Below are 26,593 nucleotides of genomic sequence, written 5' to 3'. Positions count from 1 at the left end.
CTAGTACAGTGCTGGTCTTATAGTAGATAATCTATCAAAATGCTCATCATATTCTCTTAATGGTATAGGTTTAATAAATATTTGTTAATATGGTTATGAAAATTATTATCAAGTTGATAAATCTCATTGGAACCACCAACAGCCTCTTTCCTTCTAATTTTCATAAATTGAACTTTAATTTTCCCCCAAGTTAACACTAGTGTAGTAAATAAATTATAATTTACAACTTAAAATTTTAAGCCAGGTAAATATATACAATGTAATAGCATTATAAAGAACTACTCTGATGTCACCTTTATGTTTATGAGTCAGATAAAATTAATTTGTTTGCATGGTCTATGTGGGTTTGATCTCAGCCATACACTAGCATTTTTTTCTCATACAACTTTTTGATTAAGATATAATTCAAATGCTTATAATTCAACCTTTCAAAGTATACAAGTTGTGCAACCATCGCCACTAATTCCAGAACATTTTGATCACCCCAAAAAGAAACCCCATATCCAGTAGCAGTCACTCTTCATTCTTCCTTCCCCCCAACTCCTGGCAACGAGCAATCTATTTTTTGTTCCTATGGATTTTCTCATCCTGGACATTTCATATAAATGGAATCATACAATTGGTGGCCTTTTCTATCTGATTTGTCTCCCTTAGCATGATGTTTTCAAAGCTCAATCCATGTTGCATTATGTATCAGTCCTTGATTCTTCTCTATGGGTTGAATAATATTCCATTATCTAGATAAAGACATTTTATTTGTTCATCTGTTTGGATTGTTTCCACCTTTTGGCTATTGTGAATAGTGCTGCTATAAACATTCATATACAAGTTTTTGTTTGGACACCTTTTTCTCATTTCTCTTGCATATATATCTAAGAATGGCATTGCCGAGTAAAATGATGATTTTACATTTTTGTTTTTGAGAGAACTACCAATCTGTTTTCCAAAGCAATCACACCATTTTCATTCCCACCAATAATGTATAAAAAGCGTTCCAATTTCTCTGTCCTCACCAACACTTGTTATTTTCCTTTATTATTATTATTTTTATAATCATCCTAGTTGGTGTGACGTGGTATCTCATTGTAGTTTTGATTTGCATTTCCCTAATGACTAATGATGTTGAGTATCTTTTCATGTGCTTATTGGCTATTTGTGTATTTTCTTTGGAAACATGGCTATTCAGATCCTTTGCCTGTTTTTTGATTGGGATATTTGTCTTTTTTATTGTCAGTTGCAAGAGTTCTTTATAATTTCTGGATACAAGTCTCTTATCAAATATATTTGAAAATATTTCCTCCCATTCTGTGGGTTTTTCCATTTTCTTGATAGTGTCCTTTACATCATTAAAGTTTTTACTCTTGATAATATATATTTAAACATTTGATGAAGTCCAATTTATCCATTTTTTGTATATTGTACATATACTAAATTAAAACTTTTTCATGTGTAATCATATACATTATCCACCATCATTTATACAGAAGCAATACAAAAGATTATAGATTTAAGTAGTGGAAAATGACAATTTCCAAGTAATCAAGCATATTAAATAAGAACTCACAGTAAATAGTTAATCTTAACAAAATTAATCAGAAATTTTCCTGTTTTGAGGATAGTAAGTAAAAATATAATAACATACATTTCCTTTGAATGTTGCATTAAACTCAGTGGCTTTTTCATAGCATTTGCTTAATCTTTATCTGTAGATAGTCCTTCTGTAATATTTTTAGCAGGTAAGAGGAATTTTGATAAACCCATTATATATCTTTCTTTTATTTTCAGAAACATAGCCAATTTCAAGTTGTCCTGTTCAAATAAAGTAGAAAGAAGTAATAGGCAAGATTAGAGCTATTTCCTTATTCAGTAGTTGATGTTGGAATTTTATTCGAGGCAACATAATGTCAAGGTAGTTACTTATCAGACCTACTTAGTACCTTTCTCGAGCAGATATTCCAATTTGAAAGCATTTTAACAACTATATAAACTGCATACCCAGGGAAATAGGACAGCAGCAGAATTCAAGAAGAGAACAAAGAAACAAAGATCAAGCAGGTTTGCCAAATAGTAGGTCCCTGTGTTTGAAACAACTGGAGAACTTTGTAGCAATTCCATTTTAGAAGTTTTCTGTAAACTAGAGTTCAACATCCAAAGTACAAAGCTCAATTTGGAGATGAAGACACTGTTAAATTATTGGGTTAAATGGATCGCAGTTACAGAATCCTCCATAACTAGTATTGCTTACTTTCCAGTATCATAATTTATTCTAATTCTCTATTAAATACACGTTTCTGAGAAAAAAATTGAAAGTGATAATAAAAAAGTATTCTCCTAAAGAAGACTTTGCTTTAAAAAATCAATTAACAGAAATTAGAATGAAGAGGTTTTGCATGGATATTGAAGCAGAAGCTATTTTTAGTTTTCAATAAAATTAGGAAGATTGGCTGTGGGGCATTGCCTTGCCAGGGAATGATCACTCTGGGTTTTCTTACATTGTGAAAGTTGGTGAGTGTGTCTTTCCTTGGATTCTCTGAAATCCTTTTTGGTGACACTCGCTTGTTTGTGACCTGGGAACATACAATGGCTGCTTTTCAAATCGGGGTACCAATGTAAGCTTTGTGATGGCAGAGACTGTCTTATAACTTCTATAGCCCCAATGTCTAAAATAGCCTGGTGAGGTGTTTATAAATAATTATTGAATAAAAGAGAAGAGGAAGAAGGAAGAGAAGGAAGAGAAAGAGAAAGGGGGAGGGAGAAGGGGGGAAGAAAGAGAAAGGGAGAAGAGAAAGCGGGAAGGTAAAGGGGAAAGAAAAACAGGAGCAGAGTAGAAGAAGTAGTAGGCGGAGAGTGTATACGTTGATACTGCATCACTAGGATTATATGGTGGTGGGGAGGAGATATGCAAAATTAAAGGACAAGTATAGGACTATTTGGGGAGGATCAACTTTACCCAGAAAACTGAAGTGGGGAGCAGAATATTATATTAAAATAAACATAAATATGTGATAGAGGAAGATGCAAAACTTGTATTAGATAAGAAACTTATTCCCTGCCTCCATAGACTCATAGAATCTCAAATTGGGAAGAAATCAGAGAGGTCGCTTTGTCACATCAGCCACATCAGAAGCTTTAAAACAGGGTTGGCAAACTTTTTCTGCAAGGGGCCAGATAGTAAATATTTTAGGCTGTGAAGGGCAGAGTCTCTAGCACAACTGCTCCATTATGCCATTGTAGCATAAAAGCACCACACACAATATGTAAAAAAAAAAAAATGTGTATGGCTGTGTGGCAATAAACCTTTACTGACAGAAACAGGTGGTGGGACATATTTGGCCTGCGGGCTGTGGTTTGCGGACCCTACTTGCATATTTCCCACAATATCCAGACAATGCTTATAACCACTGTTAACATCTGCAGTAACAGGGAACACACTACTTTTCAAGGAAAACTATTCCATTTTTGTGTAACTGTCATTATAGAAAGGCATTTTTATATTGAGTCAAAATACACTTTGGTGTTGTTATGGACTGAAAGTTTGTGTCCTCCCAAAATTTGTATGTTGAAATCTAATCCCCAAAATAATAGTATTTGTAGAAGGGACCTTTCAGGAGATACCTAGGTCATCAGAGTGGAGCCCTCATGAATGTAATTAAGTGCCTGTATAAGAAGAGACCAAAGAACTAGGTCACTTGGGTGTTTTCCTCTACCATGTGAGGGTATAACAAGAAGTTAGCAGTCTGCAACCCAGATGAGGGCTGTCACTGGTACCTGACCATGCTGGCACCCTGATCTCAGACTTGCAGCCTCCAGACTGTGAGAAAGAAATTTCTGTTTATAAGCCACCCAGGCTATGGTACTTTGTTATAGCACCTGAACTAAGACAGGTACTATCTTAATGTATATTTGTTTAGTTTTGTTGTTGTTTAAGGTGCTGTAATTCAATGATTTAGAACAGGATGTTTTGTTTTTTTAGACAGCTTCTGCTTCTACTCAAGATGGAGTAACAATGACTTGATTTACTCTCCCATCTGAAGCAATCAGAACTGAACAAAATATAGGAAATGACAGAATTCAAGATATTGACACTAGGCAAACAAGGACAATGATCCCTGAGTGATGGGAAACAAATGAGGTAAGGCCACAATTGCCTGCAGCTTACTGCCTAGAGAAAATTTCCAGGCCTCAGAGAGTTGGGAACCCAAGTGGAAACCAGCAGTATTTCCCCAACTCTCCCTTGGAGTTGCTGGTCCATGGGAGCCAAGGTCAATAGAATTCACAGAGCAGATTCCAGGATCAGAGAGAGCAGCACAGAGAGACACCTCTGGAGATGTGCAGAGGGTCCCCTTTAGTTTTTGGTTGAGTGCCGATCTGTGAATGTGTGTGAGGAAATTACCCAGGGTCAGGAAAAGAACCACCTGAAAGGATTAGAGGGAAGAGTGACCAGTTCTTGGAGCTCACGAAAGGCCAGAACTAGTCCCTGTTCCTAACAGACAGGCTGGAAAATCTCATAATTTGAAGATACTGGTTATAATTCTAAGAAGAGTCTTGTCTCAGGGGTGGGGGAAAATTATTCCTAGACTAAATGCTGCTCTGGTCCTGGATAAATAAACTTAAGAGTTAGATCTGAAAGGATCTGTTTCCAATAAGCTTAACTGAGTTCTAGAACAAAGCTCTGGAACTCAGTTAAGATCTTTATACTACTTATAAAATTATGAAAATATTCAGCTCTTCACAAGGTAAATTTTTACAATGTCTTGTATCCAGTCAAAAATTGCTGAGCATGCAAAGAAGCAGAAAAATACAATCCATAATGAGGAGAAAAATCAATTAAAACTAACCTAGGGATGACACAGGTGATAGAATTAGTAGACAAGGATATTAGAACATATGTTCAAGAAACTAGAGAAAAGACTGAACATTTAAGTAGGGAATGGAAAGTATATACATATATATATATATATTTTTTTGTATTTTATTTTATTTTTTTAATACAGCAGGTTCTTTTCTTTTTTTACTATTTCATTTTGAAATAATTTTTTTATACAGCAGGTTCTTATTAGTTATCCATTTTATACATATTAGTATACATATGTCAATGCCAATCTCCCAATTCATCACACACACACACACACACACACACACACACACACACACGCACCCCACCCCCCGCTGCTTTCCCCCTTTGGTGTCCATACATGTGTTCTCTACATCTGTGTCTCAATTTCTGCCCTGCAAACCAGTTCATCTGTACCATTTTTCTAGGTTCCACATATATGCGTTAATATTTGATATTTGTTTTTCTCTTTCTGACTTACTTTACTCCGTATGACAGTCTCTAGATACATCCACGTCTCTACAAATGACCCACTTTCGTTCCTTTTTATGGCTGAGTAATATTCCATTGTATATATGTACCACATCTTCTTTATCCATTCATCTGTTGATGGGCATTTAGGTTGCTTCCATGACCTGGCTATTGTAAATAGTGCTGCAATGAACGTTGCAGTGCAAGTGTCTTTTTGAATTATGGTTTTCTCTGGGTATATGCTCAGTAGTGGGATTGCTGGGTCATATGGTAATTCTATTTTTAGTTTTTTAAGGAACCTCCATACTGTTTTGCATAGTGGCTCTCTCAATTTACATTCCCTCCAACAGTGCAAGAGGGTTCCCTTTCTCCACATGCTCTCCAGCATTTGTTGTGTGTAGATTTTCTGATAATGGTCATTCTGATCGGTATGAGGTGATACCTCATTGTAGTTTTGATTTGCATTTCTCTAATAATTAGTGATGTTGAGCAGCTTTTCATGTGTCTCTTGGCCATCCATATGTCTTCTTTGGAGAAATGTCTATTTAGGTCTTCTGCCTTTTTTTTTTTTTTTTTTTTTTTTTGTGGTACACGGGCCTCTCACTGTTGTGGCCTCTCCCGTTGCGGAGCACAGGCTCCAGATGCGCAGGCTCAGCGGCCATGGTTCACGGGCCTAGCCACTCAGCAGCATGTGGGATCTTCCCGGACCGGGGCATGAACCCGTGTCCCCTGCATCCGCAGGCAGACTCTCAACCACTGCGCCACCAGGGAAGCCCTGTTGGGAGATTTTTAATCACAGTTTCAATTTCATTACTTGTGATTGGTCTGTTTATATTTTCTATTTCTTCCTGGTTCAGTCTTGGAAGGCAAAACCTTTCTAAGAATTTGTCCATCTCTTCCAGGTGGTCCATTTTATTGTCATAGAGTTGCTTGTAGTAGTCTCTTAGGATGCTTTGTATTTCTGTGGTGTCCATTGCAACTTCTCCTTTTTCATTTCGAATTTTATTGATTTGAGTCCTCTCCCTCTTTCTTGATGAGTCTGGCTAAAGTTTTATTAATTTTGTTTATCTTCTCAAAGCACCAGCTTTTAGTTTTATTGATCTTTATTATCGTTTTGTTTCTATTTCATTTATTTCTGCTCTGATCTTTATGATTTCTTTCCTTCTACTAACTTTGGGTTTTGTTTGTTCTTCTTTCTCTAGTTCCTTTAGGTGTAAGGTTAGTTTGTTTATTTGAGATTTTTCTTGTTTCTTGAGGTAGGATTGTATTTCTATAAACTTCCCTTTTAGAGCTGCTTTTGCTGCATCCCATAGGTTTTGGATCATCGTGTTTTCATTGTCATTCGTCCTCTTTGATTTCTTCAGTAATCTCTTGGTTATTTAGTAATGTATTGTCTAGCCTCCATGTGTTTGTGTTTTTTACATTTTTTTCCCTGTAATTTATTTCTCATCTCATAGTGTTGTGGTCAGAAAAGATGCTTGATATGATTTCAATTTTCTTAAATTTACTGAGGCTTGATTTGTGACCCAAGATGTGATCAATCCTGGAGAACGTTCTGTGTGCACTTGAGAAGAAAGTGTAATCTGCTGTTTTTGGATGGAATGTCCTATAAATATCAATTAAATCTATCTGGTCTATTGTGTCATTTCAAGCTTGTGTTTCCTTTTTAATTTTCTGTCTGGATGATCTGTCCATTGGTGTAAGTGAGGTGTTAAAGTCCCCCACTATTCTTGTGTTACTGCTGATTTCCTCTTTTATAGCTGTTAGTATTTGCCTAATGTATTGAGGTGCTCCTATGTTGGGTGCATATATATTTGTAATTGTTATATCTTCTTCTTGGATTGATCCCTTGATCATGATGTAGTGTCCTTCCTTGTCTCTTGTAATGTTCTGTATTTTAAAGTGTATTTTAACTGATATGAGTATTGCTACTCCAGCTTTCTTTTGATGCCCATTTGCATGGAATATCTTTTGCCATCCCCTCACTTTCAGTCTGTATGTGTCCCTAGGTCTGAAGTGGGTCTCTTGTAGACAGCATATATATGGGCCTTGTTTTTGTATCCATTCAGCGAGCCTGCGTCTTTTGGTCTTTTGGTTGGAGCATTTAATCCATTCGCATTTAAGGTAATTATCAATATGTATGTTCCTATTACCATTTTCTTAATTGTTTTGCATTTGTTTTTGTAGGTCCTTTTCTTCTCTTGTGTTTCCTACTTAGAGAAGTTCCTTTAACATTTGTTGTAGAGCTGGTTTGGTGGTGCTGAATTCTCTTAGCTTTTGCTTGTCTATGAAGCTTTTGATTTCTCCATCGAATATGAATGAGATCCTTGTCGGGTAGAGTCATCTTGGGTGTAGGTTCTTCCCTTTCATCACTTTAAATATATTGTGCCACTCCCTTCTGGCTTGTAGAGTTTCTGCTGAGAAATCTGCTGTTAACCTTATGGGAGTTCCCTTGTATGTTGTCATTTTCCCCTTGTTTTAATAATTTTTCTTTGCCTTTAATTTTTGTCAATTTGATTACTATGTGTCTTGGCGTGTTTCTCCTTGGATTTATCCTGCCTGAGACTCTCTGTGCTTCCTGGACTTAGGTGGCTATTTCCTTTCCCATATTAGGGAAATTTTCAACTATAATCTCTTCAAATATTTTCTCAGGTCCTTTCTCCCTCTCTTCTCCTTCTGGGGCCCCTATAATGAGAATGTTGGTGTGTTTAATGGTGTCCCAGAGGTCTCTTAGGCTGTCTTCATTTCTTTTCATTCTTTTATCTTTATTCTGTTCCATGGCAGTGAATTCCACCATTCTGTCTTCCAGGTCACTTATCCGTTCTTCTGCTTCAGTTATTCTGCTATTGATTCCTTCTAGTGTATTTTTCATTTCAGTTATTGTATTTTTCATCTGCTTGTTTGTTCTTTAATTCTTCTGGGTGTTTGTTCTCTAATTCTTCTAGGTCTTTTTTAAACATTTCTTGCATCTTCTCAATCTTTGTCTCCATTCTTTTTCCAAGGTCCTGGATCATCTTCACTATCATTATTCTGAATTCTTTTTCTGGAAGGTTGCCTATCTCCACTTCATTTAGTTGTTTTTCTGGGGTTTTATCTTGTTCCTTCATCTGGTACAAAGTCCTCTGCCTTTTCATTTTGTCTGTCTTTCTGTGAATGTGGTTTTCCTTCCACAGGCTGCAGAATTATAGTTCCTCTTGCTTCTGCTCTCTGCCTTCTGGTGGATGAGGCTATCTAAGAGGCTTGTGCAAGCTTCCTGATGGGAGGGACTGGTGGTGGGTGGAGCCAGGTGTTGCTCTGGTGGGCAGAGCTCAGTAAAACTTTAATCACTTGTCTGCTGATGGGTGGGGCTGGGTTTCTTCCCTGTTGGTTGTTTGGCCTGAGGCGACCCAGCACTGGAGGCTACAAGTTCTCTGGTGGGGCTAATGGCAGACTCCCGGAGGGCTCATGCCAAGGAGTACTTCCTAGAACTTCTGCTGTCAGTGTCCTTGTCCCCATCTTGAGCCACAACTATGCCCTGCCTCTGCAGGAGACCCTCCAACACTAGCAGGTAGGTCTGGTTCAGTCTCCTATGGGGTCACTGCTCCTTCCCCCTGGGTCCTGATGCACACACTACTTTGTGTGTGCCCTCCAAGAGTGGAGTCTCTGTTTCCCCCAGTCCTGTTGAAGTCCTGCAATCAAATCCCGCTAGCCTTCAAAGTCTGATTCTCTGAGAATTCCCCCTCACTGGACCCTCAGCTTGGGAAGCCTGATGTGGGACTCAGAACCTTCACTCCAGTGGGTGGACTTCTGCGGTGTAATTGTTCTCCAGTTTGTGAGTCACTTACCCAATGTTTATGGGATTTGATTTTATTGTGATTGCAACCCGCCTACCATCTCATTGTGGCTTCTCCTTTGTCTTTGGATGTGGGGTATCTTTTTTGTTGAGTTCCAGCGTCTTCCTGTCGATGACTGTTCAGCAGTTAGTTGTGATTCCAGTGCTCTCACAAGATGGAAGGTATATTTTTACACCTATGTTGAACTTCTAGAGATGAAATTAAAATGCCTGATATTAAAAAAAATTACACTTGGAATTAATGTCAAATTAGACATTATGAGGAAATGTAAAAGCATAGTAATATAAAAAAATTCAAAATTAAACAGAGAGAGAAAAAGACTAGGGGGAAAAAAGAGCATCAGTGAATTGTGGAACAACTTCAAGTGGCTAAAAGTATGTATAATTGGAGTCACTGAAAAAGAGGAGAGATCAGAGAGTGGAAAAAATACTGAAGGAATAATGGCTGAAATTTTTCCAAATTTCTCAAACTTGATGAAAACTATAAACCCACAGATATAAGAGGCTCAATGAACCCAATCACAAGAAACATGAAGAAAACTCCACTAGGGATAAATAACCAAGGATAAAGAGAAAATGTTGAAAGCTATCAGAGAAAAAATAATTATGTACAGAGGAACAAAGATAAGTTTATTAGTAATTTATTGCTCCACAATAATTACCCCTAAGCTTAATGGTTTAAAATAACAAGGATTTATTATCTCACCATTTCTTTGGAGCAGGAATGCCAGAGCAGCTTAGTTCAGTGGTTTTGACTCAGGGTCTCTCTTGAGGTCATAAGCTGTCACAAAGGGCTACAATCACTGAAACCTTCTCTGGGGTTGAAGGGTCCCTTTCAAACATCATTCAAGTTCTATTGGTAAGAGGCTTCAGTTTTTTGCTGGCTATTGGCCAGAGGCCTTAGTTCCTCACCACATGGGTTTCTGCACTGGTAAGTGCCCTTACAACATGGCAGCTGGTTTTCCCCAAAGAGAGTGAAAAAGGGAAAAGAGTGAGGCAGAAGCCACAATGTCTTTCATAACCTAGTTTTAAAATGAAATACCATCACTTCTGCCATATTCTGTGGTTCACACAGAACAATCTTGATACAGTGTGAGAGAGAACTATACAGGGACATAAAAACCAAGAGGCAAGGATCTCTAGAGGCCATCTTGAAGATTGGGTACCACAGTCTGCCTTCTGGGCCCAAATGATTCACCTCCTTCCCAAAGGCAAAATATATTTACTTTCTTTCAAGGCCTCCAAAAGTCTCATTCCAAAGTAAGCAGAAGAAAGGAAATAATTAAGATCAGAGTTGGAATCAATGAAGTAGAAAATAGAAGAAAATAAACAATAGAAATAAATCCATGAAACCAGAAGACAGTTCTTTAAGAAGATAAATAAAATTGATAAACATCTAGCCAGACTAAACAGGAAAAAAAGAGAGGATACAAATTACCAGCATCGGAAATGAGAGAGGTGACGTCACTACAAGCATTATAGCCGTAAAGAATAATAATATTTTTAATAACTTTGTTCCAATAAATTTAATAATGTAGATGAAATGGATAACTTTCTTGAAAGACACAAACCAGCAAAGTTCACTCAGGAAGATGCTGATAACCTGAGTAGCCCTATATCTATTAAAAGATTGAATCTGCCATGAAAAAACTTTTTAACAAAGAGCTCCATGTCCAGATGTTTTCACTGTTGAATACTGTTAAACATTTAAATAAGAAATTATACCAATACTACACAAATTCTTCTAGAAAATTGAAGTGGATTGAACACTTCTTAACCAATTCTATAAGAATAGCAATACTATGATACCAAAAGCCAGAGAAAAACATTGTGAAAAAGAAAATTACAAACCAATATCCCTCATGAGCATAGACACAAAAATTGTCAACAAAATTTTGGCACATTGAATCCAAAAAAAAAAGCATTTATTTGAGGAATATAAGATTGGTCTAAAATCTGAATATCAGTCAATGTAATTTACCATATTAACAGTCTAAAAGAAAGCAAAAAAACAAAAAGATATAAATCCAGGGCCAGGACTAAGGTGAATTAAGTGATGCAAGTGAGGCACTTACCTCAGGCACAAAATTTAAGGGGGAACCAAAAAACTCAATAATCAAGATAAATGATATTTTAGTGTAATATTTTTAAAAATTAAAATTAATGCAAAAAATTCGTGAACAAAATATCAAAATTTTAACTAAAGGAAGGGTTGGCATGACTGATTTTTCCTTTTGCCTCAGCTCTAGTATAGCTCAGTCATTGTTAGATTTCATTTATACAAAATTCTAGAAAATGCAAACTAATCTATAAGGACAGAAAGCAGATCAGTAGTTGCCTGGGGCTCGGAGAGGCAAGGAGAGGGAAAAGGGAGGGATTACTAAGGGTCACAAGGAAACTTCTGGGGGTATGTTTATTATACTGATTATGCTACATGATTTCTCAGAGATATACATATGTCAAAACTTATCAAATGATACATTTTAAATATGTGTGGTTTATTTGATATCAGGTCTACGTCAACAAAGCTGTTTAAAAAAATAAAAACAATGGCTTTGTGACCCTGGGAAAGTACTTTTCTAAACATCATTTTCTTTATGTCTAAAATAGGAGTAATTGGGGTACCTATCTCATAAGGTTGGTGTGGGGATTAAAAGGGTACAGTGAACAGTCAGTGTAACAACATAGCCCAGTGTGAACTCCAGAATTAGATTCCTTGGGCTTGAATCCCCACTCTACAACTTACTATCAATATGACCTCAGACTAGTTACCAAACTTTATGTCTAGGAATAACAGTACCTAACTCATAGGTTTATTATCAGGATTGATGACAAATATTTCTGTAAAGCTGTCTTTGTACATAGTAAGTGGTCAATAAATCCTAGTTGTCATCATTATTTATTTTTATTTGCCAAACGGAATGATCCAGAACAAGTCAGATGCTTCTTTTCTTGAAGAATTTGAAAATGACTGCTCTAGGAGATTAACAATACTCAGATCTTTTAGCCATTTCTCAGCTGTCAGTTTTCAGACTTCTCACCCTTGTTGGCAATTACCCTTTGGAAGTGTTCCAGGTTATTGATATTATTATCCTTTTAACTGTGATGTCTGTGTCTGACTGGCTGCTAATGGAGGGGAGATTTTACCCCCTCTGTCTATAGCTACTTTGCTCTGAACACTGCTTCCATTAAAGGACCTTTTTCATAGCTACACTTCACTGTTAGTAACATTGCAGACAAGGTTTAGCTCTAAAGCTTTTTCATATGTGTTGCCATTCAACTCTGCTTACTTTATTTTTTTATGTCAAAAGAACAAGGTCTTACTTTTTTATTTTTTATATTTATTTCTTTACAACTTTAATGGTTAAGGTTTTTCATTGTTGTTATAGTACATTGTTTCTTTGTGTCTTTCATTTCTTTGGTGTGTGCCCACTGTACTTGAAATATTATTTGTAGGAATAATTTGAGGTCTAGATGAAGGGTTCCTTCCTCAAAAGAAGATTTGCATTTATTTTTGCCAGGTCCCTGGGGGGCACAACCAACATGAGACCAATAGGTCCAAGTCGTGAGATTCCCAATTCATACAGAAAGTCTGTCTGAAGTCTCATTTACTTCTGGTTCAGCCTGACCCTAAGGGTGTATCCCTTTGGGCTTCCAGCATACTGTGGAGAAGGTCTCTTATTAGACTTTGCATCTTCTGCAGACCTGTGCTTTCATTTCTGACCTCCTCACCGGTCAAGGCCACCTCAACGAAGGTTCAGATTTACTGGGATCAACAAATACCCTTAGAGCAAAAGCAGATTCTGTATCCTGAGCACCTTTCTGGGTTCCTGGATTAGCTTTAGTTTTAGCCTTTTAATTCCTTACTATTTTGAAGCATCCAGTTATTGTTTTCATATTTTTCCAGAATTAATTTTTCTATGGGAACACTGACCTGAAAAGCCTTGCCTACCATTACAGGAAATGAAAATTCACCCATACTCACCCCAACTCTTTGAGAAGAAAACAGAACCAGAGAAAACCAACCAGAGCCTATAAAAAGCAGCAGGTCCTTCAGAGTATGTTGTGTGGCACTGTGCAGAGCAGAGAGGAGAAAAGTGAAGGGACCACAAAGGGTGTATATGAAGTTGTGGTGAAGGAAGATGAGAGGCTCCTAGAAGCCTCTGGGTGCAAGAGAATTCTAAATAGTGAAGATTATTTATTTATTTATCTATATTTTAAAAAAAATAGTGACAATTTAAAATAAGAGCTATTATGTACTTGTACTTGGACCCCCTTAAATGTTTGGGAGAGCAAAGAGAAAAGTTTCTATTTTGGCTAACTTCTTTAAAACGATATCATTCTATGGTTGTGCTATAGAAATCTCTGTTTTATCAACCTTATATGTACTTGTTTACTACAACTGATTAAAAGAGTGAAAAGGGAGGGAGGACACAGAAGGAGGGAGAGAGGAGCAGAGGCAACAAGAGTAAGGCTGCAAAGACATTTATTGCGTCAGTAGTGTTAGCACCTGTTTCACATGAGAGACAGAAGAAGGTTGAATGAAACATGAACTCTGGCCTGTAGAAGCTCATAGTCCAGTGATAGGGGAGAACACTATATCATCAAATAATTCTAATACAATCCAGATCTAACGAAGTTTTAGTAAGCATCAACTAAGTGCCAGGTGCTTTCTAAGAAAGAAAAAAGCAACCCTTGACATCTACTGATTGACCTTAAACTTATAGCTATGCTTGCATGTGCTCAGAAGCCGGCCTAGAGCTCATTGTTAGGTCAAGTTATTCTTCTTTGGACATAAACAATCTCACAAAACACCAAAATCAGTCAAGGTCACTCTGGGACCACGAGAAAGTGAGATAAAACAAGACCACTTTATAATACTGTCCAAGCATGGACAAAAACAAAGTCACTGTACAACCCACAAAATACCAAATAGCTCCATTTCCCAGCTAATAGGATTCAGTACTGCTTCCTTACCTTTAGAATTTAACCTCACTCTACTCTTCCTATAAATAAAATTGAGTTATCCCATCATTAACTGTCCCTGCATTCTGACAGCACTCAATCCGGAGTGAACCTGCTTTTTTGACCCTCCCACAAATCACCCAATCACAGCCCAAATCCTGTAATAGGCCCTTTCTAACACCCTCCTACTGAGAGGCCTCCCTCTTCCCATGGTGTGCATTCTCCCTCATTGCAATGAGTGATAAACCCAACTTATTCAACTGCAGGTGTGTTCTTAGCTTTGGCTGGAGGGCATCGCCATTTCAAATATATTATTTAATGTAATCTTCATAACAAAAGCATAAGCCTGAATTTACAGATGATCTTAAGGCTGCTAGAGGTTAATTTAATTCAGAATTACAGGCAGAAAGAGACAAATCTGGGATTTGAATATAGGCCCTTAGAATGCTTCTCACTATCTCAAATGACAGAAGACAGGGAGCAAGATAGAAAAAAGAAAGTCCAAAAATAGACAAAAGATTTTTTTCCTCACTCTCTTTAACTGTCACTTTCATGGAGCAATATCTCCATCTTGTGATATTTTATAACGCAGGTTTTTAATAGTTTGGATCTTGCAACTATAGGCGATCATTCGTATGCCACCAAGATTTAAGAGAATATTTTCTTGTTATTTGCCCCACAGGCAAAAGAAAATTGAGCCATTCAATTAAAAACTATAGTTTATGAGGAAAGAAATGTCTTTTATTATCATCTACAGTACATTTTTCCCCCTTGAAAGATAACCCTATTGCCTCCTTTCACTTTAAAATAATGCCCTTCCTTAAGATGACTAAAATCACATAAAGCATATTGGTTGTCTCTGTGTCAGAGATAGGAGTGAGAGACTTTTCATGGAATACTCTCTTATATTTTAAAACAAATTTAAAACCATGTGAATAAATTACCAATTCAAAACACAAAGTAAAAATTTTTTAAGGTCAAAAATAAAATATACATCTATACCCCTTTTACTTTTTTAAAGATAAATGCTTGCTCTGTTGGTGGGAATGTAAATTGATACAGACACTATGGAGAACAGTATGGAGGTTCCTTAAAAAACTAAAAATAGGAATACCATACGACCCAGCAATCCCACTACTGGGCATATATACCCTGAGAAAACCATAATTCAAAAAGAGTCATGTACCAAAATGTTCATTGCAGCTCTATTTACAATAGCCAGGACATGGAAGCAACCTAAGTGTCCATCACTGGATGAATGGATAAAGAAGATGTGGCACATATATACAATGGAATATTACTCAGCCATAAAAAGAAACGAAATTGAGATATTTGTAGTGAGGTGAATGGACCTAGAGTCTGTCATACAGAGTAAAGTAAGTCAGAAAGAGAACAAATACTGTACGCTAACACATATATATGGAATCTAAGAAAAAAAAATGTCATGAAGAACCTAGGGGTAAGATGGGAATAAAGACACAGACCTACTAGAGAATGGATTTGAGGATATGGGGAGGAGGAAGGGTAAGCTGTGACAAAGTGAGAGAGTGGCATGGACATATATACACTACCAAATGTAAAACAGATAGCTAGTGGGAAGCAGCCGCATAGCACAGGGAGATCAGCTCAGTGATTTGTGACCACCTAGAGGGGTGGGATAGGGAGGGTGGGAGGGAGGGAGATGCAAGAGGGAAGAGATATGGGAACATATGTATATGTTTAACTCATTCACTTTGTTATAAAGCAGAAACTAACACACCATTGTAAAGCAATTATACTCCAATAAAGATGTTAAAAAAAAATGACAAGGAGCCAGATATAAATACAATAGAGGAAGACAAACACTTCATGCTGGAGCATGTGAATATAGCAATGAATATATTCCTAAATAATCATACTATCTGGACTTCAAGAAAATCTTTTCTGAGTCACTTGAAAGAGTATAATTATAAGACAAAGTAGCATTGGCATATGGAGCAAGTACTGTACTGACATACTTATGATAAAAAATTATTTGTTGTTTATCTGAAATTCAAGTTTAACTGAGCATTATGTAAATTATCTGGCAACCCTAGCTAAACATCCATTTAAAAAGTCATAGACAACTCATCATTTTACCAGCAGATGGCTCCCCAAATCTAGTTTAGAATAAGATAGTACACTCAGACCTAGTGAGGAGTCATTATCGTTTCAGGGTTTTTGTTGTTTTGAGTGTTTATTTGTTTGATTGGTTTGTTGTGGGTGGGTTAGTTTTTGTGGGGGATGGAAGTTTTAATTTAGTTATACGAAAACATAAAACACCCCTTCCAGCCATTTCATATGATTCTTCATAATCCTTAACTTTAGAATTAAAATGAAAAAGAAATGTTAATTTTTAATTTTTTTTTATATTTGCTTAAGCATTTAAATGCTAAGGCAACATGTATAATTTCAGTGTAAAGTGGCTCTGACATTTCACAAAGGAATTTCATACCAATTAAATTATGTATCCTGAGCTTTAGGGCAAAGCTCTCCATAAAAACCATACCTTTACCTCTGTCATGCAGTCTGATTTGCTAGGATATTCTAGCATTGAGGCATGAGCTCTGTTTTTATTTATTTATACCTTTTTAAAAAATTGAAGTATAGTTGACGTATAATATTATATAAGCTACAGAAGTACACTAGAGTGATTCACAATTTTGAAAGGTTACATTCTATTTATAATTATTATAAAATGTTGGCTACATTCCCCATGCCGTACAATATATTCTTGTAGCTTATTTTATACATAATAGTTTGTACCTCTTAAACGAGCTGTGTTTTGACCCAAAACACACACCCAGTGCTCCCAATAAAATCAGTGATTCAACAGAATTTTTTGACATGCCATAACTTTACTAACCTTTTGCCAATTCCAGAATGTCTTGATATATTCAAGTATATTTTCTAAGAAAAAAGTATTATAGAAACAACTGTTGTCTTAAAGTCTATTTTGTTTGATAGTAGTATATAGCCAGTCAAGCTCTCTTTTGGTTCTGTTTTGCAAGGCTATAGTTTTCCATACTTTCACTTTCAGTCCATTTGTGTCTTTGAATCTAAACATGTCTCTTGCAGCCAACTTATACCTGGATTTTTAAATCTATTCTACTAACCTCTGCTTTTTAATTGGTGTATTTAACCCATTTACATTTAATGTAATTACAAATTAGGATTTATAGCAACCATTTTTCTATTTGTTTTCTATATGTCATATGTCTTTGTTCTTTTATTCCTCCATTTCTGCCTTCTTTTGCTAAAGTAAACTTTCTTTTTTTTTTTTTTTTTTTTTGCGGTACGTGGGCCTCTCACTGTTGTGGCCTCTCCCGTTGCGGAGCACAGGCTCCGGACGCCCAGGCTCAGCGGCCATGGCTCACGGGCCCAGCTGCTCCGTGACATGTGGGATCCTCCTGAACCAGGGCATGAACCCGTGTCCCCTGCATCGGCAGACGAACTCTTAACCACTGCGCCACCAGGGAAGCCCTAAAGTAAACTTTTAAATGGATATTTGAAATAGATATTGTTAAGCAAATATTAAAATAGATATTTAAATATCTTTCTCCTATAAACTGCCAATCTTTCTCAGTCTCATCAAATCCTTCCCCACGTGCTTTTTTCTTAGTAAGTAAATCACAGACTTGAACATATCAAGAAACAAATAGAAATAGTGAAGAGAGTTGCCTGGGGTTATGCAACAAATTCATGGCAACATTAGGATTAAAAACCAGGTCTTCTGGACTTCCCTGGTGGCACAGTGGTTAAGAATCTGCCTGCCAATGCAGGGGACATGGGTTCGAGCCCTGGTCCGGGAAGATCCCAATGCTGCGGAGCAACAAAGCCTGTGTGCCACAACTACTGATCCTGAGCTCTAGAGCCCAAAAGCCACAACTACTGAGCCCACGTGCCACAACTACTGAAGCCCATGTGACCACAGCCCACCCTCCGCAACAAGAGAAGCCACTGCAATGAGAAGCCCACGCACCACAATGAAGAGTAGCCTCCGCTCGCCTCAACTAGAGAAAGCCTGCACGCGGTGACAAAGACCCAACATAGCCAAAAATAAATAAAATAAATCAATTAAAAAGAAACACAAAAAAACCCCCAGGTCTTCTGACTCTAGTTTCAAAGTTCCCACTACCACTGTGCCATATAAGTGGATGGAATTAATCTGTGACATGAGATCCTTTTATTTATTTATTTTTTTTGGTTAGTTCTGAATTTCTTATATTTTCTTCCTCTTGTTTCAGAGGAAGCATTGTTTCCCTAACTAATTCTTGAACTCAGAACTCTTAACACTGCGCTTCCCCAAGTGTGAGGCCAGCACCATTAAAGGTATGAGAAATGATTTGAAGTGGTTTGCCAAACCAGTGTTGAATAACAACACACAATAAGAAAGCTGCTTTATCCAATCCTCTTTTATTCCTTCTGTCAAGGAGAAAAGTGTCATTTTTGTACTGGTGTTTAATGCCTCTCTAACATTGCCCATCTCCCTTTTTAAGCAAGAACAATCAACCTCAAGCCTGGATCATTGGTACAACCACTCTAGCTAGAATTCAATAGTGTTATTTTGTTTTTATTGTTGTTATTTCATTTATGGCAAATGATAATGATTTTCCATTTACAAGTTTTCTATTTAAGTAAAACCATGATTCTGAGTTAAAATAAAATACTGAGTAAGTAATATAAATGGCAGTGTATGGATATGGAAAAATAACTCATGAACGTGGTGTTTGAATGACTAACTCTGGGAAACTACTCTGTTGCTGCAATCTATTACAATTGCTGTCCGTTGTCACCCTTGTTTCTCTTGGGCCACAAAGAACAGTCAAGGGCTGGGATGATAAGTCTCTAGAATCCTCTTTTCCCCTTTCATTTAACTCAAACTCTTCCTTAGCTGCCTTGTCATTTTTGGCCTCTAAATCTCAGAATTATTCCTAATGGTGCTTTCTCTGAACTGCCATGCTCTGGACTTCTGTTCCTTTTCACTTGCCCACCCTTCAAGACTCTTTGCTCCATCCCAGTCTTCTGCTGCTTTTCCAAATTAAGGAAGATTTTTTTACCCCTCTGCAAGTGGTTATGTCTCTTTTGGTTAATCTTTGATGGTCTTGTGTTAAAGAACCCACAATCATATTTTGATTTTCCTAAAGGGATCTTTGCATTTCTTTTTCAAGTTGTTTGGGATGAGTTTCCACAAGGACTAGGCAAGAAAACTCTTGAGTAATGCTACCCTCTGCGATATGCAAAGTATTCCTTCACACCAACTCTCACCCAGCATCAGAGGATGATGTTCCTTTACCTCAGGGTGAGTTTCCTGCCTTCTTGGGTATTCCCTCCTCCCTCCTCTGGAGTGGGCTATTTCAGTATCTGTCAGTCCCCAAATGTACCTTACCCATGAGACCCTGAGGATCCTCAGACAAAAAGGGTCCCTGATGGCTGCCCAAGCTTAGGTCCACAATGGAACACTAGATAGCTTTGCCAAATAAAAAAGAATAAGGAAAAGAATTATTGTAAAGAAAATCGATGGTACCATTTCTAAGTAACCATAATGATAAATTGTGTCATGATGTTTAAGAACACAAGTTAAAATTCTTTGTTTCACATGCTTTTTACATTTCTATAACAAGCTTCAGTGGAACTGAGCACAGTTTTTTATGCCCAGATCAAACTGAAGCAAGTGAGCAAATGTTTTTTGAATACCTACTTGGCTAACATAAAGGAGCTACTCTGAGTCAAATGCAAGGAATGTTAATTTACAAATATTTCCAATACTCTACCCCCTGGGGAAAGAAAATCACTTCTTTAAGTTCCTTTTGCAGAAAACTCCAGGTAACTAACTTTTAATTTTCTACACCATCTCTGATTTAATGTTCCGATCACATTACAGAGTGCGACTTAAACAAAGACTATATTTTTTTCCTATCTGCTTTCACAACAGTTGAATCCACGTACCTATCTCTATGGTTACTTCTGTATGGTGCTCACTGAAATTTGATATGCTTCCTTCTAGCCCTCCCCTACAATACTTTAAGTCCACAATGAGTCCATAAACCAGGAGTAAAAGGTAAGGAGGCAGGATTATGCACATGCTTAGAGTAAATAATAACCATGAATTCACCGACCCACAACTGTTGGCCTAAGCTTTACTTTGGGGATAGAGACTGTCATTAAATCTTGTTTTCAATACAGTGAGCTGTCACTTACATTGATCTATCATTAAAAACAGAACAAAACAAAACGAAAAAAACAAGAGCTCCTCAAATTATAGTTTGAAAGACAGTAGTATTTTAAAGTTTATAGCTAGCTTTTACCTCACATTTTCCACAGATTGTACTATGTACTGTGTGGTGCATAATAAAATATATCATGACCCCTAAAACATCTTCATATTTATAAACTTCTGTGCAGGTATGTGTGTATGAAAGAGTGATATTTTGCTCTTTCTGAAAACAAAAAGCATCTGGGAATAAAAAGATATAATATATAATAAAATTTAAAAGATATGATAAAACTATTTTAGAGTGTGTATTGTTCAAGTTGTGAGAGTAGAAGGATGGCAGAAGGGGGGGTACAGAGCTATACATAAATATATATAATAAAAATTGAAGGGTGTCCAAAAACAAGTATATCCATCAATTTCTTGAGGGTAAGGTCCCGGATCATTCTATACACTCATTTAGTTTACCTCCAGGGCTGAGCAAAGTGTGAGGTATATGGTAAGAATTTAATATATACCTGTTAAATGAATGAATGAATGAATGTGCATATGCATGCACAAAATGTTATGGGAACATAGAGTAGGGAACGCTTGACATTGAGAATAATGGAAATGAGTGAACTGGTGGGTGATGGGGTCAGGGGGTAGAGGTTTGTAGCAGATTACTACTAATAGTTCCCCAATATCCATTCTCCCCTTCTTCTCTAGCAATAGTACCCTTCATTTCTAGCTGGACACATTTGCCAACCCTCTTTGCTGCTAGGGATGTCATGTGACTGGCCAACAGAAGGTAAGCAAAAGTTATGTGTGCACCTTTCAGGTCATGTCTTTAAAAGTAATAGGCACGTCCTTCCTTTCCTCTTTATTCCTCTAACCACCGGCTGGAAATGGACATCGTGGTAAGCCATCTTGGGCTAAGCTGACAAGGGCAAACCCTTCAGATGCATTCTAAAATAGGAGTCTGGGCCCTGACAACTTTGTGGAGGAGAGCCACTATGTCAACAAGACTTTATGTGAGAAATAAACTTCTATTTTACTGAAACCAGTGGTATTTTGAGTCTCTGTTGCGGATGCTAAATTTACATCCTAATACAAGTGTCAGGAAGGCTTTTACAAAAGGTGATGCTTGCACTGAGTTTCAAAGATTGAATAGGAGTTCACCAGGTGGACAAAAAGGGAAGAGCATTCAAGACTGAGGGAACAGCATGTGTAAAGATATGGAAGTTTAAGGAGTGCCTTTAGGATGCCAAGCAATGATGCTTTAAAGGCAGATTGGGACTTCCCTGGTGATCCAGTGGTTAAGACTCTGCACTCCCAATGCACGGGGCCCAGGTTCAATGCCTGGTCAGGAAACTAGATCCCGCCTGCTGCAACGAAGATCCTGCCCACGGCAACAAAGATCCCACGTGCCACAACTAATACCCAGCTCAGCCCAATAAATAAATACATAAATATTAAAAAAAAAAAAAGGCAAACAAAGGCCAGATAACAGAAGACCCTGTCTGCCTTGTTGAAAAGCTGGGTTTTGTCCTGGTAGACAAGAAGATACTGTATGGGAGGTGTGCTGGAGAGTGAAAAGATTAAAGTCTCACAACTCACATGCAAAATAAGGTGGGATAATTAATCTGTTTTGTAGGACAGGGAACAAAATCTAAAGGATTTTTCCAAGTCAGGGACAGAGGTGGAATTAGAAGCAGTAGTCTTTTAATTATACCAGAGTTTTTCCAACTGTGTGGTCTTTGGGCTGACTACATCAAAATCAGCTGGGTTACCTACTAAAATTGCTAACTCCTGGGTTCCACTCCAGATCTACTCAGAATCTCTGGGGATAATTCCAGGAATCTGCACTTTTAACAAGGGTTTTAGGTGCGTGAAAGTTGAAAACCATTGACTATACCAGTCTACCTCAAACATCTCTATTTTACTATTCCAGTAAAAGTCTTTCAGATGCTAGTTCAGCAGACTAGCTTTCTCTGTAATCTCATACCTTCTAGGGTCTAAAGATTAAAAAAGCTGCTTCATAAATAAAACTTATAGAGGGGGAAAGGAGGGACTAACTATTGAGCTACTATTGATATTTTCCAGAGGGTCTTCTCGACACACATCATTCCACTAAATCCTCACAAACATCCTCGAAGGTAGGCATTACTAACTCCACCTTACAGATGCAGAAACTGAGGCCGAGGGATGTTAAGGACTCGCCTAAGGTTACATAGATATCAGTTCATCAAATGCCAGTCTATCCCTTCCTGTTTAACCCACAGAGGAAGGACTAGTGAACACAGTTTAGAATTCCTGAGTGACCATAACTGATCTTAGTTATGTAAATTATGTTTCTTTTCCAGATTGGACCACTTTTACAAAGTAGATGAACAACATCTGAGATTCCTAACCAGTAGCCAATATTTAATTCAAGTATATTTAGCATGCTTTTTGCTGAGTTTGGGGCTTGGACTTGCAAGATTTTCATGTGACTTTGTTTGATCTCAGTACAAAATGAAGAACTTCACTCAACTTGCAGGCTTTGGTTTTTGCCTTATGGAGAAAATGGAGACCAAGTACCTAGCAGGTTTCTTTTTTTCTTTTAAGTAGATATTAGCAACTCTTTTATTGATTTTTAAAATGATTTCGACTTTTTTCACTTAAAACTTGAAACATAATTTGTGAAGTTCCACAATCCAACGCCCATTTCTATTTTACTGAAGACTTTCCTAAACCAAGCAAGAAATGTGAAGTACATATATGTTACATTTCATTGCATGACCTTTATATATTCACATTTGCATTAGTTCATTGAGTTTTACTGTAAGAAAAATTCGAGTGCATACAAAAAAGCTCTAGATATTCTGACTGGCAGTAAAATCAGTAGACTACCAGACCTCTGGAAATCTGCTGGAGAAGTTTCAAAGTAGCAATACAAATGGTGTACATTAGAGGAAAAAAATCATCTTTTCCCTTCCAGTTTTAGAACATGCGCTTTGGAGATAACAGGCTAAAAGGCTATCAATGAAGTGTTTAAAATGCACATAAACTCAATAGAAGATTTAAATCTCATTCATTTTGTCTTTATTCTAGAAATTAAGAGAGTATTTTCCACTACCTTTAAAAACGAGCACAGGGCCTCCCTGGTGGCGTAGTGGTTGAGAGTCCGCCTGCCGGTGCAGGGGACACGGGTTCGTGCCCTGGTTCGGGAGGATCCCACACGCCGCGGAGCGGCTGGGCCCGTGAGCCATGGCCGCTGAACCTGCGCGTCCGGAGCCTGTGCTCTGCAGCGGGAGAGGCCACAACAGTGAGAGGCCCGTGTACCGCAAAAAAAAAAAAAAAAAAAAAAAAAGAGCACAGCTCACTTTCTTTGATGCATTAGGATGCAGACTTCGCTCCAGGGCTCTCAAAAATTAAAGTAGCCATATTAAAACCCTTTGGGGTGGTTTATATATAATCCCAGTTCCATTCCATAATTTGAAGGGTGGGGTGAATTTGATTTTTTGTAGGCCCATTTCAGCAGCATCTTTCTTTGCAGGCAACTCCTGGAAAGGAAGGATGCGGTCTTAAATTGGCAAAGGTCTTTACACAACTTGCTCTGGAAGGGTCCATCTAATGTGATATCTATTGTTCTAAAAAGCGTGGAAATAAAGTCGACTAGTCCCTTTTTTCCCTTTTCTTCCGTAGTTCTAGACTCATCTTTTTTTTTTTTTTTTTTTGCGGTACGCGGGCCTCTCCCGTTGCGGAGCACAGGCTCCGGACGCGCAGGCTCAGCGGCCATGGCTCACGGGCCCAGCCGCTCCGCGGCATGTGGGACCTTCCCGGACCGGGGCACGAACCCGTGTGCCCTGCATCGGCAGGCGGACTCTCAACCACTGCGCAACCAGGGAAGCCCCACTGATCTGTTTTAACATTTCCTGCGCCCCCGCTAAATCCACTAAACTGAGTGTTGTCAGCGATACAAAATTCTCGCTTTCAAGGAGACCGCAGGGGACGTGTTGGGGAAAAGGGGCCACCTGTGAATCTGGGGAAGTCGAGAGAAGTCGCACAGAGAAAGTAGGCTCTGGCCAAATCCCGCGGGAACTGCCCTGCCCGCCCCCCCTCCCCCCGCCCCCTCTCCCCCCCGCCCCCCCGGCGGCGTTCCCTCACCGACCTTGGTTGCCAAGGAGACCCGAGTCCTGGGCCGGCGGACTGCTACAGGCGGGGGAGGCCTACCTTTCCGTGGCCTGAGTCCACTGGTTCACCAGCCTCGCGCTTCACCGTGCTCCGCAGCCCCGTCCGTCAAGGGCGACAGCGTACGGGCGGGCGAAGCCCTGAGGCGAGTCCTCCCTCCGGGAACCGGAGCGGAGCGAGAGCCGGGGTCGCGACCCCCCTGCCCCGACCCGGGCGGGTGGGAGAGGCTCATTTGAACCAAACTGCCGGCGCGGGTCGCCGCCGCAACCCCGCAGTCCCGGGGCTCCTGAGGTTGCTGTTTCAGGCACCAGCCACAGGTGCCCGAAGTGCGGCGGCTGCGGCGTCTCTGTCCCCAAAGCCCCGGGGAACCTCCGCCCTCTGGGGTGAGGGAGGACTCGCGGGAGCCAGTGAAAGGAGCGCCCGAGGGGCCGCAGACGCTCCCAAACGGGCCTCGGTAAAAGTCCCGTTGCTTCGGAGGCGATTGGGAGCCGTCTCCACCTGTCTCCCTTTGTGAGTGTGTGGAGGTTTCGTTGGGACTTGCCCGGCTCGAAGTATGAGATGCTCGGGTCGGCCAGTAAATGACCTCTTGGTCTTTAGGGCCACACGAGGTGGGCCACCAAGTGTGGTCCTGCAGAAATAGTGATTTACCGAGATAATCTTTTCTTTTCAGAGACGATGCTTAAGGTACAAGGAAAACCATTTCCTGGGACATCTGAATTGTAATTCAAGCTTGAGTTACGACAGTGAAGGGGCAAACATGCTTAACTCCGCCAGTGAAGTGGAGTTTTCGGAAGAAAAAACTACCGAGGAGATCTCCCAACTCTCTTCCCTGGCACTGTCAGGGGACACAGCATACAGCGAAAAAACCTCAACTGGTTTGCCCGAAAAAACTGGCTATCTGGACTCCGTTTACATTATGGCAGCGAACATTTTTCAGGGCATTCGATTCGAAAAGTCACCAGAGAAAGTCTTAATAAAGTATGGGAATGAGCCCCTGCCGTCCTCCACCGAGTCTGAGGATGAATCCTTTCAGCGTTTGTCCTGTGAGCTGGCTTTCAGTGCCCTGAAGTGTGAGTAGTACCCGTTTTGACAGCACTAACGGAAAATAATGAGAGCATTTGTGGAGTGCAGTCCCCCTTCCTGCCTCCTCATGCACACACCAGGTTTTGTTTTTAGGCTTATGAATATCTTTGGTCAGTTGCAAATGTCCAGGCATTAGGAAAGTTTCCCTGTACAACAAGCTCTTTCAGGCCAGAAACGTTTTTTTCTCTGCAGATTTCCCTGTGCCTAGAACCGTGCCTTGTCCTTAGATGAGTCAAAATTAAATCAAGTTAAGATGATCCGATTCACTGCCATTCGCTTTAATTTTGGAAGCTTGTAAATTTATTTTTTCAAATTTTTGTAAAAGTCCCCTAACTTGCCACCAGGATTTGAGGTGTCATATTGCAGATTACCTCAATGGTGGGTAATGATCAACTTCTGAGTATGGAGTTGACTCCAGTACAGAATCAAATATTTTTACTGTGAGAGCAGTCAAAGGGCCTGGAGACATGTTTCTGTACTAGCTATAAACTATAATACAATATAAACTATAAAGTTTATATTGGTTTGTGTACTGAGTATTCCAAAAGAAGTTCCAGAAATGTTTGGAGTATTAGCAGCCTGGCTGAAATGATGAGCTTCTTAAAGAGACACCCAGAAAGGGCATCACTCATTTGCATGTATTTCCTTAGTGTTAGTACTTACTGGGCCTTGTACATCCTTGCACAGAGGCAGTTAACAACTGTTCAGTGAATTTAAATATCCCAGTAATTACTCAGATACGAATGTATATTTTTGGTTGTCTGCAGACATGAGGTAGCTCAACTCTGAGGCCAGGAATTTGCCATCACAGAGAAAAATTTATAAGATGTTAAGAGGCAACTACTCTTTGGGTTTCATTTCTTTATTTTCTGCTTGTGATCTTTTTTTTTTTCTTTTAAAATCTGTCTTAGCCATTTTTCCCTCCTCCAGTTTAATCTTTCAGATTCTATTTCATCCCTTCCCTCCTCTTCCTTTTTAAAATGCAGATTTAAAGACCAACCAGAGTGTTGTACTTTAAATC

The 26,593-nt window shown here is 38.8% G+C and overlaps 2 protein-coding genes across 3 annotated transcripts in view; one reads left to right on the top strand and one right to left on the bottom strand.

Annotated features, from left to right (window-relative positions):
* Nucleotides 1–401: 401 nt before the first annotated feature.
* Nucleotides 402–26,593, bottom strand: part of APBB2 (amyloid beta precursor protein binding family B member 2) — a 476,036-nt gene continuing 449,844 nt past the window's right edge. The window contains exon 18 of the mRNA XM_081232470.1: nt 402–525. Coding sequence (XP_081088596.1) covers nt 514–525 — 12 coding nt within the window. The 3' untranslated portion in view covers nt 402–513. The remainder of the gene's footprint in view (nt 526–26,593) is intronic.
* Nucleotides 25,179–26,593, top strand: part of NSUN7 (NOP2/Sun RNA methyltransferase family member 7) — a gene marked incomplete at its 3' end in the record, with an annotated part of 62,460 nt that continues 61,045 nt past the window's right edge. For both annotated transcript variants that reach the window (XM_081232593.1, XM_081232594.1), the window contains exon 1: nt 25,179–25,559. In XM_081232593.1, coding sequence (XP_081088719.1) covers nt 25,247–25,559 — 313 coding nt within the window. In that variant the 5' untranslated portion in view covers nt 25,179–25,246. The remainder of the gene's footprint in view (nt 25,560–26,593) is intronic.

Source organism: Mesoplodon bidens, assembly GCF_964165515.1.
Source record: "Mesoplodon bidens genome assembly, chromosome: 1".
In the NCBI taxonomy this organism is placed as follows: Eukaryota; Metazoa; Chordata; class Mammalia; order Artiodactyla; family Ziphiidae; genus Mesoplodon; species Mesoplodon bidens.
The sequence above is the reverse complement of the archived record's forward strand: the minus strand, read 5'-3'. Positions and strand labels throughout refer to the sequence as shown.